Source organism: Candoia aspera, chromosome 1, assembly GCF_035149785.1.
Source record: "Candoia aspera isolate rCanAsp1 chromosome 1, rCanAsp1.hap2, whole genome shotgun sequence".
Lineage (NCBI taxonomy): Eukaryota > Metazoa > Chordata > Lepidosauria > Squamata > Boidae > Candoia > Candoia aspera.
Window position 1 is genome coordinate 38991747 of NC_086153.1, and position 13218 is coordinate 39004964.

Genomic DNA, 13218 nt, shown 5'->3' on the forward strand with positions numbered 1-13218 from the left:
TATATAAGTAATAAAACTTCATTTATTTTAAACATTTTTTATTATAAAATTTTTAAAAAGAGGGCAACATAAAACTAGTGGGATATTTGACCTTGTTTTTGTGAAACTAATGCATCAATGTCTGGTTCGATGAAAGTGGTTGCAATTCTCGGTTCTCAAGGTGCTCGTCAGAAATTTTAATTCTAATTTTACTCTTCGTGTGCTTCATCCTTGAAAATAGTTGCTCACAAATGTACGTGCTGCCAAAAAGTGATGTCATGAATAAGGCGTGATTGTGAAGCGAGGGATGTTTTTCTCTGGGAAGATAGGTCTTATAAAAGTCCAGTAGAGAGACATGATCAAATTTTTGAGTTGAATGTCTGATTGCAACTGTATGCATTCCATTTGAAAATTCGGAGGTAGTGTAGTTATTTTGACTGAAAATGGAGTCGAAAATATACCAAAATATTGATGATTTTTCCGGAAATCTTGAAACCTGTTCTCAAATTCCTGTATCAAATCGAAAAGCAAGGCTGCATGTTTCTCACTGTTCACAGGACTGTGTTTAGCCAATGTATTAAAATATATAAAATTATTTTCCATAACTTGAGCTTGTCATATTTTAAGCTTCATTTCAAACGCTGTTATGGTTTGAAACATTGCAGTGATAAGTTGGTTCATGTCCTTCAAGCTGCAATAATTTCTTGTTCTTCAGAATTATCCATTCCTTCATCCAAAGCAAACAACAGGCATCAAAATACAATTTTAAATTAGGCAAACCCAAACCTCCTCGTTCTTTGGCATCTTGTAAAATTTATATTTAATTCTGGTTTCTTGCCTTGCCAAATGAATTTCAAAATATATTTCTGCCTTTGTTTAAATGGTAAATCTGTTGTCAAAATCGGTACGATCTGAAAAAGAAACAATCTCGTCTCTTCTAATGTCTCTGTTAAAAACTTTGAACACCAAAATAAAGAGCAGATGTGACAAAGGGCATCCTTGTCTTGTTCCTTTTTGTACATGACATGATTCAGTTAATTCATCGTTCACAATGATGCTTGCCTTTTGAGGTATATAAATTGACTTAATTCCCTGGATAAGATGTTCTCCAAAGTCCATAATTTCCAAGACTTTAAACATAAAACTCCAATTCAGATTATCAAAGGCTTTTTCTGCATCTAAGAAGATAAGAGCTGCCTGGTACTCATTATGATATTGCAGATTTTCTATGATGTCCAGAACAACTCTTACATTGTCTTTTAACTGTCTTTTAGGTAAAAATCCACATTGATCATGATGAACAAGTTCCTGTAGAATTTTCTTCATTCTTTCAGCCAGCACTGAAGCAAATATTTTATAGTCATTATTCAGGAATGAAATTGGTCTATAATTCTTAATTAAGGAAGGATCTTGTACTTCCTTTGGTGAAAGTGCAATGTTAGCTTCTTTCCATGAATCTGGCATTGGAGAACCTAACAAAATATTGTTCATCAGTCTTTTAAAAGGTAGAAGAATCTGATCCTCAAAACCTCTATAATGCAGATAAGCCCTCAGGTCCTGGTGCTTTTCCCAATTTAGTTCTTTTTATGGCTTCAACTATTTCAAAAGGAGTTATGAGACTCTTCAATATTAGTTTCTGTGACTGTGAAAGTTTTGGTAAGTCTTGTTTATTCAAATACTCATTTATCTTCTCCAAAGAGACTTCTTGTTTTTTATATAAATTAGAGAAAAAACTGTTGAATGCTTTTTTAATATTTTCATTGTCCAATAATTCCACATTTCCTTCTTGAATCTTTAGTATCATTTTCTTCTCATTTTCTTTCCTTAATTTATATGCTAACCATCTTCCTGGCTTATTAGCAAATTCAAAATGTCTCTGTTTAGCATATTTTAACTTCGTTTCAATTTCTTTCACAGTCAGCATTGACACTTGCTGATGTAATAACTTGAGTTGGTACACAATATTATTATCTGATTTTTTTTCTGTAACTTAGTTTCTTTCAACTTGATCTGGTCCAAAACCGTTTGTAACTTTTGTTGAGATACTTTCTTAAGACTATGATTATGATAGATAAAATGTTCCCTCATAAAAGTACCATCAATATGTTGATGATACTCGGTTGTACATCTCTTCCCTAGACCACCCACTTGATGCCATCAAGGTGCTGTCCTAATACCTGGATGCTGTATGGACCTGGGTGGGGAAGAATTGGCTTTGACTCAACCCTGACAAGACCAAGTGGCTATGGATTTTAGGGTTTGCCACCTTTAACTCTGGCTGGAGTGACACTCTCCCAGTCAGAGCTGGTGCACATTTTGAGAGTTCTCTTGGACTCACAGCTCCTGCTCAAAAAGCAGGTGGCAGCCGTGGCTAGGAAGATCTTTGCACAACTATATCTTGTGAGCCAGTTGTGCCCTTTCCTAGATTGGAGGTCACTCATGCCTTAGTCACCTCCCAATTGGACTATTGCAATGTGCTATACATGGGGCTGCCCTTGAAGAGCATTCAGAAGCTGTAACTGGTCCAGAATGTGGCAGCATGGATAGTTGTGGATGCACCACTGCTCTGTGAGCTGCACTGGCACCCAGTAGGCTTCCAGGTGCAACTCAAGGTGTTAGTTGTCACATTTAACGCCCTACATGACATGAGGCCAGGTTACTTGTGGGACTGCTTATCAATGATTTCTGCCCATCCAGTAGATCTGGCAGGGTGGGTATGCTCCAGCTCCCCTCAGTGAAAGAGTGTTGCTTGGTGGGGCCTTGGAAGCATATCTTCTCTGTCATGGCACCTGCTTTTTGGAGCAGCCTTCTCTAGGATGTGTAGATGGCCCCAACCCTGTCGGCTTTCAGAAAAGCAGTGGAGAACTGACTTTTCCCCTAGGCACTGGGGCCAGGATGTTGATGGAGCTGGCATGGGGTAGTTGATGGTGAATGTGACTTTTATTTATAGTTTTAAATTGATTTTTTTTAATGTATTGTGTTTTCATTCTGTTTGCCACTCAGAGTTCCTTCTGATAGATGGGCAGGTATATAAGCTTGTAAATAAATAAATAATGCTTCCTGCTATTTATCCAATGAGAGAAGAAATGGAAAAAAAACCCTTAATCCTCAGGTTAGAATATGTCAGTAGAAGAGATTTATTGGATAGCTCTAACGTTTATGTTTCCTGATTTTTAAAAAATCTCTAATGTACTTTTACATGGTCTGAACATACTATTAACCACAAGAATATTAGCTTTGAAAGCAGAAAATTTTAGGAAGCTTATGACTTGAGACATGTAGTTTTCTGGTTGGACTCCTAGTTCTGTTTTGAGGATGGGACTATGTATTTTAAGAAATAGTGATGCTGTCAGAAAAAGGCAAACCAATATTAAGTTCTGTATTTTCTTTGAAATGTATTTATTTATTTATTTAATTTATATGGATGTCCAACTTAACACTGTAACTCTGGGAGGCTAACATCAGGTTAAAAACAAGCAAACTAACTTCCCCCTAAGTCCAAAACACGAATGAAAAAACTAACACATCTGAGGCCAAACCCAGTCATTGTCTTAATCATTACAGGATGAATTTATCTAACTCCCTGACCCAGTGCCCAGAGGAATGTGTAGTAAAATCTATTATGTATCTTGATGCGATTATTTTGATGATTTTCCCATCAGTTTTAGCAGCAGCAAAATAATTCTTAGTTTTCCCATCGAAAAAAGAGAACTGTTTTCTATTTAAACATATGTACCCAATTATTATTTATAAACTTCCCTTAACTAATGCTACTATTAAGAATATATTGTATGAAAAAAATAAATTTGAGGAAGATAGTAGGAATTTCTCCTAAATTGCTAATAAATAGTGAAAACTTTTTTTCTGTTGTAGTTATAATAACATATTGCACATTTTCTGATTGACTATTCAGCCTTGATTGATTGACTGATTGATTATTTGCCATCAAGTCAGTGTTGACTCTTAGCGACCACATAGATAGATTTTCTCCATGTCAATTAGCCTGCTTCTGTGGTGTCTGTGTGGGGAGGTAAAGGATGACACATGTACCTTGATGTACATAATCATGTGTGATTATGGCATTGTATGTGTGTCACCATTTTGGTGTCATTACAATTTTTGGTATATGCTGCTACCTTGCGGTCTTAATTGTTTTTTTTTACTGACCCCAGTACTAATGAAACATATAATGTTCAAAGCAGTTATTTAAAATCTTACCTAGTGTGGCAAGTGCTGTATACAGATTCAGACTGAATTTTAAACATTCTGTTCTTTATCTGCAGATTTCTTTGGCTATGAGCTAATATGATTGGATAGCCTTATTGGCCCAAAAATCTAATGCCCCCACCGATAGTTTGGAGGGACTGAGCACTCACAAAAGGGAATGTTACGGTGGACAGTTCATTTAGAAGGTGGGCCCCGAAGAGTAAACCACGCTGCGGTGGCTGTTGGACACAAAGTATACTCTTTTGGTGGCTACTGTTCTGGTGAAGATTATGAGACTCTACGACAGATTGACGTTCATGTATTTAATGCAGGTACGTTGATGAATGCTAAGGCTTTGAGAAACGACATAATTATGTTTTATTTTTTAAAAATCAAATATATCTTTCTATGTTTATTGAATTTTAACTAATATTAGTTTAACGTATTACCATGTCAGGTAACCATCAAACATAAATAAGGTTACTGAGGATTTAAAAATACTCAATTATGGAGGTGAAGCAAAGGAATTTCTCATATTAAAATTTTACAATATTCCTTTTTGGTAAAATTATACCTGTTGGGGAACTTTTCACCTGTTTTAACAAAGAATGTGTGAAATGCTCTTTAGAATACCATGTTTTGGAGAAAGGTGGAGGTGCCAGGTTAATAGTACATTGCAGGTGATTTCAAGCTGCCCATTATTGACTCTTAATACTTTATGAACACTAGATAAAATGAAAGGTATCGATTTACTTGTTCTTCATTTGCCATTGTGAACTGTGTAATACATCAGCTAATATCTCAAGAAAATCAAAGCTCTCCTTACTGTTTATTTAGTAAGAAATCCTAGATAATTTCATAAGGGAATCCTATAGAGTGTTCACATTATTTATATAATCCTGAACTTCCTGAGTTCAGGATTATACACTGCATATACCTCCTAGTTGTTAGAATGCCAGCAACAGTATATTAGTTTGGAAGTTAATCTGTAGATTAGAGATTAGCTTGCATAGGATAGTGAGTATGTCTATATGGTAAAACTGGGCTTTGGTCACACCTATGGCATACTGGCCAAAATGTGTGAAAACTGACTGGTATCATGGAAAATGCTGCATGTGGCATGGGCACAACTAAAGATGGTAACTTAGTCCTCATTTTTTCTATCTTACTGTAAAGCAGTATGTGAAAGTCTCTGTTAACATTATGCCAGCAAAAGTCTTTAAATGGAAGAAGAGTAAATGGCAAAAAGCATGAATTAACAAGTGAAAGACAGGCAAGCAGATATGTTGTGTGTCTATGAAATTAAGAGAAAGGGGAGAATGCTGGAAGGAATGTTAGAGATCTGTATGAAAATGATAGTGTTATGTAAAAAAGTGAAATTGAAATGAATGCTCTAAATGTTGGCTAAGAAAAATAATTAAAAGGAAGTAATAAATGCTGTAAGAATGTTGAGAAATGGCAAGACTGCAGATGTAGACTGGGAAGTTAAAATTTAGATGTGATTTGTTTCTGGAGTACCTGTTTAACATGTGTGACAACTGCCCCTACTGTATATCTGACAGTTTGAAGAGCGCTGTTATTGTTGCTGGATACAAAGGGAAACTTAGGAAAAATGAATGCAAAAATGAAGAGGGATTCATTTGTTTAGTGTGCTTGGGGAGTTTAAGGAGAAGGTCCATGACTTGTAGCTCTTCCTGAATTCTTTGCTACAGCTAGATGGGCATGTAGCTGTCATGGCCAGGTGGGTCTTTGCTCAGCTTCAGGTGGTGTGCCAGTTATAGCTGTTCCTTTACAGAAAGCACTCACAACAGTAAGTCATGGTTTCCTCACTACCCAGTTGGACTACTTCAATGTGCTATACATGGGGTTCTACTTGTTAACTGGCACTACATGTACTTCACTTCCTGAAATAGTTGCAAATGTGTTTCCAGGTGCTGTTTAAATTCTATTTTTTAATATTTTAAAGCCCTATATGGCTTGACACTGAAGTATTTGCAGGCTTACCCCCTCCTGCTAGAATTGACACATCCAGTATATACATCCCAAGAAAAAATGCTTGAAATTCCACACTTTCAAGCAGTACTGGGGGCTGAGGCTAGGGCAGATATTTCTCTGTCATGCCCCCATGTTATAGAAAGCCTTGCCCTAGAAATTCGTGCTGAAGCAGCCTGCCAGAAATAATTGAGGAGCTCTTCAGATGTGGTTTGGTCATACAGAGAGAATGAAGTTGAAATTGCAAAACAAATATATTAAGAAATAATGAATGAGCTGTGAGGAAGGGAAAGACCAAAAAAATTATGGTTGGACAGGGATGATGAGATTCTCAGAAGAAGAGGTGAGAATTTTAAGTAAGGATGGTTTTCGAGGATAGAAAGATATAGAGAGGGTGTAGTGAATGGTATTGGTGTAAACTACTTTCACCTATGTTTTCTTTTTTTATGTCATGCCTTTAATTTTTTTTGGTGTACTATTTGTTACTTTTCTGCACTCTGCATAATGTTGCTTATCCCAAAAGGGAATAGCATAATGGGTATGTAAGTATATAGAACTATATATTTCATAGTCAATGTTAAATTTAGATTACATGGACGCTTCTTTCATTCTGTTCTTAAATTGAGTTATTACAATATTACAATAGATACCATATGAAAATAAGACAATTTGACACCCTCCAAACTAGTATTTTACTCTGTAGCAGTTATGTGATACCATGTGAACCATTATTTCTCTAAATCAGCTATCTTTTGTCTTTTGACACTTGTATTTCCTTGGGATTAATCTGAAGGAGAGCACATTGGTTAGCTACTTAGGCAAATAATGGTTGGGGGAAAAGGCAAAAGTATATGGAGCCACTATTCCCTCTCTTTCTAGTATCTCCCTTTTTTTTTCTTTTATTTAAACCTTTTTTGTCTTTCTTTCCCCATGCTCTCACCAAATCATTAGTGCCAGAGAATAATCTTGCAGTGGAGTTCTTGGTACTCTCTAAGCTTGGTTGTTTGCTTGCAGACATTTCATTACCCAACTAGGTAACATCATCAGTACACTGATGAAATGTTGCAAGCAAACAACCAAGCTCAGCACCAAGAACTCCACAATTCAACCTTGAGTTACACCATTCTCTTCTATTGGAATAATCTTGCAATTAATTAAAATTAATGTCATGAGTGCCGTTGAGCTGAAGTCATCAGCGCAATGGCACACATGACAATAGCAAGGAAATAGGTGAAGGGGCTCAAGATAAGTAGCCATCAACCCACAACGACTAACGGCCAACAAACAATAACTAAACGGATCACGGAGCACACCCAAGCCATCAGCGCCAATACATCGGAGATCGCCCAGCTGACAGCAATCACCAGAGGAATAGAAAACCTGATGATGGGCGACCCCGGAACCCCTCACCCACCGGCAGGGCAACGTATTGGACAAAGGGGGGTGACGTGACCGCGAGTGAGGGGGCGCTGACCGGCGCGGGGTATTTAAACCCCGCACCGGCGCGCTCCTGTCACTCTCAGCTTTTTTCTTCCGACGCTGTAACTGCGCTGTGAATAAATCAGAGCCTGATCCACGAACCAGTGTCTGAGTCTTATTCAGAGGCAGGCAGCGCATGACATAAAGCTGAGAGTCATAAACTCAGCCTCGCCGAGCCCCACCGGACGACAACGAGCCGCGGGAGGAGTAGACGGCGAGAAGACCAGCAAGATGAGGCCGGAGCGGCGCGGGCAAGGAGGGCGAGCCGCGCGGCAAGAGACAGAGGAGGACCAACCAAGGCCAGAGGCACCGCGGACTCCCGGAGCCATGGACGCCCACCCCACCCGACCCGGGCCTCAGCTCCAACCCCAAGGGGAGATGGCGACGGAGGCAACCCGACCGCGGGAGGGAGCAGCACGACTTCCGAAACCAGCGGAGGACCCCGCGCCCCACATCGCACCCCAGCAACGGGCGTGGAGCGACAGCCCAACGGCGGTCAACACGGAGGAGGACGATGGAGACACCCAGCAGACGGCGGAGGAAGCGGACCCGCGGCAGAGGGAGGAGGAACCCCGCCGGCAACCCACCCCCGAGGATGCGCCAGCGGAACCGGCCCCAGCGGCGGCGCGGGCTGTGGACGAGGAGGCACGAGCTGAACTCGCGGCCATGCGGGCTCAACTGACGGAACTCCGGACCATGCTCCAGTCGCTTATGCCCCCCGCGCCACCCAACGACGTCCCCGCACAGGCCCACACCCCGAGCGAAGCACCGAACCCCCACGGGCCAGCGGAGGGTCAGCAGACGGCACAGGCAGAGGACACCACAGACCGGGAAGCGAGAGGCAGGGCCGCGCAAAACGCCCGGGCCCCAAAGGACTTCCCCATCTTCTTCGATGGGACCCCCACGAAACTCTCGTTCTTTGTCACGAACGCTAGGGAGTTCATGGGGAGGCACGGACACTCCCACGACTCCGAGGCCGACAAGATCGCCGCCGTGGCGATCAAACTCCAAGACAGGGCGGCGGACTGGTACGTCCAACTGTACGAGTCCAGCTCCCCCGCCCTCGCCACCTTCCCTGCTTTCATCAATGAGATGAAAAACTACTTCGAAGACCCCCTAGCCAAAGTAAGGGCGAAAAGCGCACTCCAAAGACTTAAACAGGGCACACGCACGGTCCCTGACTACGCCCTGGAGTTCAAAGCCCTCGCGGGGAAGGTCAGCGACTGGTCCGAGACCACCCTGCTGGAAATGTTCAAAAGGGGGCTCAACCGCGACGTTCTCCAATGGGCCCTCTACCGCGACGACCCAGAAACGCTACACGGGTGGATCCACCTCGCGGGGAAAGCCGAACACGCGCACCGCACCTTCCTCATGACAACCACGGAAGACACAAACTATGCCGGAAAAAAGGTACCCGCACCACACGTGGGGATGGCCGGCCCCATATACCCAAAAAAGAAATTCAACCGGGAGCCCTGCGGGAGGTGTGGCAAATTAGGGCACAAGACGGTGGATTGCTTCGCCAACCGACCGCCGACCAGCGCGCCCAAACCCACCCCGAAAATTAGCCCCAAACCACTCAACCTGGGGCCGCCCCCTCACCGCCGAATGACCGTGGCCACAGCGACACCAGAGGAAGGCTGGGACGCTTACTGGGGGGAAGAGGATAACGCAGACCCCGAACAGCCGGCGGGAAAAGCTCCCCGCCTGCCCTGAAACGCGTGGCGAGGCAGGCGGTGGGACAGCAGCGCGGACCACCTCGACGGAACGACGAAAGCCCCGTAATAATGGCAGCAATCAAACTTTCTGCCGGCAACGGAGCCACCACGGCCGCGGCACTAGTGGACTCGGGGTGCTCAAAAAACCTCATCCACCCCGACCTAGTCGCCAAACTCGACCTCCGCTGCTTCCCCCTCCCCACGCCGCTGGCATTCCACCAGCTGGACGGCTCCACAGCGGGAGGGAAACCAGCCACGCTACAAACCGAGCCGGTCACCCTGCAAATGGGCACTCACACCGAGCGCACATCGTTCGTCGTCACGCACATCGGACGGCCCATTGCAGTCCTGGGGATGCCATGGCTCGCGACAAACAACCCGCGGATCAACTGGGAGACCCGCACCTTCACATTCGGCGACGGCGAGTATCGAGCACCAGTTCCAGCGGGCAGAACCAACCCCACTGTAGGACGAGCGGAGGCGACCACACAAGACAACGCCGCTACCACAGCAGACCTACCGGAACAATACGCCGACTTCTCCGAGGTCTTCGGAGAGGCAGAAGCTGACCAACTACCCCCCCACCGCAAGACGGATTGCCGGATCGACCTACTGCCCGACGTCCCCTTACCTAGACCAAAGATCTACTCGATGACCCCGAAGGAGATGGCAACCCTCCGGGAGTTCATCGATAAAAACCTTGACGGGATTCATAGAGCCAGCATGCTCACCGGTCGGAGCCCCCGTCTTATTCCGGGAGAAGAAAGACGGGACCCTACGGCTCTGCACCGACTACCGGGGCCTAAACGCGGCTTCCCTGTCCAACAAATACCCCTTACCCCTGGTGAAGGACATGCTCGCCCACCTGTCCACGGGCAAAGTCTTTTCCAAACTGGACCTTCGCGAGGCGTACTATCGCATCCGAATCAGGGAGGGGGACGAATGGAAGACGGCGTTCAACTGCCCCCTAGGCGCCTTCCAGTACAAAGTACTGCCCTTCGGACTCGCGGGGGCCCCTGGGGTGTTCATGCAGCTCATCAATGAGGTACTGCATGAACATCTGTTCAAAGGGGTCCTGGTCTACATCGACGACGTCCTTATTTACACAAAAACGCACGAGGAACATGTGACCCTAGTCAGGCAAGTCCTCGACAAGCTCAGAAGGGCGCAGCTCTATGCCAAGCCTACAAAGTGTGAGTTTCACAAAGAGCGCCTAGACTACCTGGGGTACCGAATCTCCGGGGACGGCATCGAAATGGACCCCGCAAAAGTCGAAGCGGTGCTAAACTGGGAGCGCCCCCGCAACAGACGCCAACTACAGAGCTTCCTCGGATTCGCGAATTTTTACAGGTCATTCGCCCAGGGGTTCGCAGAGATAGCCCTCCCCCTAACGGACCTCCTCAAAACCAAAGGGGTGGGGGACACCCGACGCGCCAAGAACCCAGGCACAGTGCTGAATTGGACTCCCGCGTGCCAGATCGCATTCAACAAGCTGAAAGCGCTGTTCACTACGGAGCCAATCCTCGCGCACCCGGACCCAGAACGGCCGTTCGTGGTCCAAGCCGACGCCTCAGACTTCTCCCTGGGAGCCATCCTGCTACAGAAAGACCCCACGGGACTCCTGAAACCATGCGCCTACCTGTCAAGGAAGTTCTCCGAGACAGAAAGGCGATGGCACGTCTGGGAGAAAGAAGCCTTCGCGGTGAAATCAGCGCTAGAGACATGGCGACACCTACTTGAGGGAGCCACCCAGCCATTCGAGGTCTGGACTGACCACCGGAACCTCGAGGCCCTACGAACGCCTAGACGCCTTAGCCCAAAACAGGTCCGATGGGCCCAATTCTTCAGCCGCTTTAATTTCCAGCTGAAGTTCATGCCGGGCAAAAAGAACTTCCTGGCCGACGCCCTCTCCCGACTGCCCCAAGACGAAGAGCCCGCCCCAGACACCATTGGGACGGTCCTACCCGCCTCGCAACTGGGGATGGCCGTGACCACCCGAAGCGGCGCGCGGAGGCAGCTCGACTCTACGGCGCAGCCGACGGCGGGACAACCGGCGACCGGAAGACGCCAACCGCAACTACCAGGGGGAATGCGCACGGACCTCACCACCGCCCTCAAAACCGACCCCTGGTTCCTGGCAAACCCCGACAAGGTAACTATGGCACAGGACCTGGCATGGGGGGAAGGCAGAATCTACGTCCCGGACTCGCAACGCCAGGCGATCTTGCACAGGTCACACGACGCCAAACAAGCGGGACACTTTGGGTTCCTCAAGACCCTACACCTAACACGGCGTCAATTCTGGTGGCCCGCGCTCAGGCGAGACGTAAAAGCCTACGTGGCGTCCTGCCCAACGTGCGCTAGGGCCAAACGGGCACCAGGCAAACCCGAGGGGCTATTACAACGGGTGGCAGAACCCTCCCGCCCATGGGAGGAAATCTCTATGGATTTTATAGTGGATCTCCCACCCAGCCAGAAGAAAACGGCCATTTGGGTGGTGAAGGACTACTTCTCAAAGCAGGCCCACTTCATCCCCTGCACGTCGGTCCCATCCTCACAACAGCTAGCCAAACTCTTCCTCATCCACGTGTACAGGCTACACGGATGTCCCGCATGTGTGGTGACCGACAGGGGCACACAGTTCACCTCCAAATTCTGGCGGGCCTTCCTAAAGCTGACGGGGACCCAACAGGCCCTATCTACGGCTTGGCACCCCCAGACGGACGGAGCCACAGAGGTTCTTAATGCCACCTTAGAGCAATTCATACGATCATATACTAACTACCACCAAGACGACTGGGCTGAACTGCTCCCGTTCGCCGAAGTCGCATACAACAACGCCGTCCACACGAGCACGGGGAAAACTCCGTTTGAAGTAGTCTCGGGGCGCGACTTCGTCCCCATACCGGAGCTACCTCAACCCCCGGAACCCCAGGTGGACGCTAGCGACTGGGGACGGAAGATCGCGGAAGCATGGCCAGTAATCACGGCGGCGCTGAAGGAGGCACAGGCAGCCTACAAAGAGCAGGCCGACAAGCACCGACGCCAACAACCGACGTTCCAAGCGGGGGATATGGCCTACCTATCCACCAAGTTCCTAAAGTCAACCCAACCCTCGAAAAAACTGGGGCCTAAGTACATCGGGCCGTTCCGAGTCACGCAAATAGTGAACCCGGTAGCAATACGCTTGGACCTGCCACACAACCTACAGAGACTCCACCCGGTGTTCCACACCAGCCTCCTGAAACCGGCAACCACCTCCCGATGGCACCCAAGCACGCCACAGCCCGCACCGGTGATGATCGACGGGCAACACCACTTCGAGATAAGGGACATTCTCGACTCCCGCAAGCAACGAGGAACTCTACACTATTTGGTCAGGTGGAAACACTTCCCCCACCCGGAATGGGTGGCGGCACACAACGTTAACGCGCCTGACCTAACCAGAGCATTTCACCGGGCATACCCCGACAAGCCACAACCAAGGTCAGCAAGCCAAAACCCCCCCCGCAGGCCCCCCCCGCCTCCCGTGCCCCAAGGGAAAGGGCCTCCCCAAGCCCGCGACTTGGGTGGACCTCCCCCCCGGGACTCACTCCCCCTGCCCCGGGCCCACGAGGTGATGACAAGCGTTCGCCAGCACCCTCCCCCCGCCCCCCCGGCCGCGGGGGAGTGGCAAGCAAGTCAACAGGGCAACCTGGGGGCAACGCCCAGGAGATACAACAAAGGCGACGCACTTTAAATTGGAAAAAAAGAAGGGCCCTACCTGGAGCTGATAAGCACCCGACCAGCCACGCCTCTCTCCTCGCCGAACTGAGCCAAACAAACAGGGTGTGGCTGGAGCATG

General features: G+C 47.1%; 2 protein-coding genes across 8 annotated transcripts in view; one reads left to right on the plus strand and one right to left on the minus strand.

Moving 5' to 3' along the window:
• Window positions 1-13218, minus strand: part of LOC134496728 (cullin-9-like) — a 505703-nt gene that overhangs the window by 93648 nt on the left and 398837 nt on the right. The window lies entirely within an intron of this gene.
• The window catches only part of KLHDC3 (kelch domain containing 3), a 358937-nt gene that overhangs the window by 18693 nt on the left and 327026 nt on the right, over window positions 1-13218 (plus strand). For all 6 annotated transcript variants that reach the window (XR_010067900.1, XM_063302570.1, XM_063302543.1 and 3 more), the window contains exon 2: window positions 4263-4517. Coding sequence is in view for 5 of the 6 variants with exons in the window: in XM_063302570.1 (XP_063158640.1) it covers window positions 4364-4517 (154 nt within the window). In the remaining variant the exon portion in view is untranslated. The remainder of the gene's footprint in view (window positions 1-4262; window positions 4518-13218) is intronic.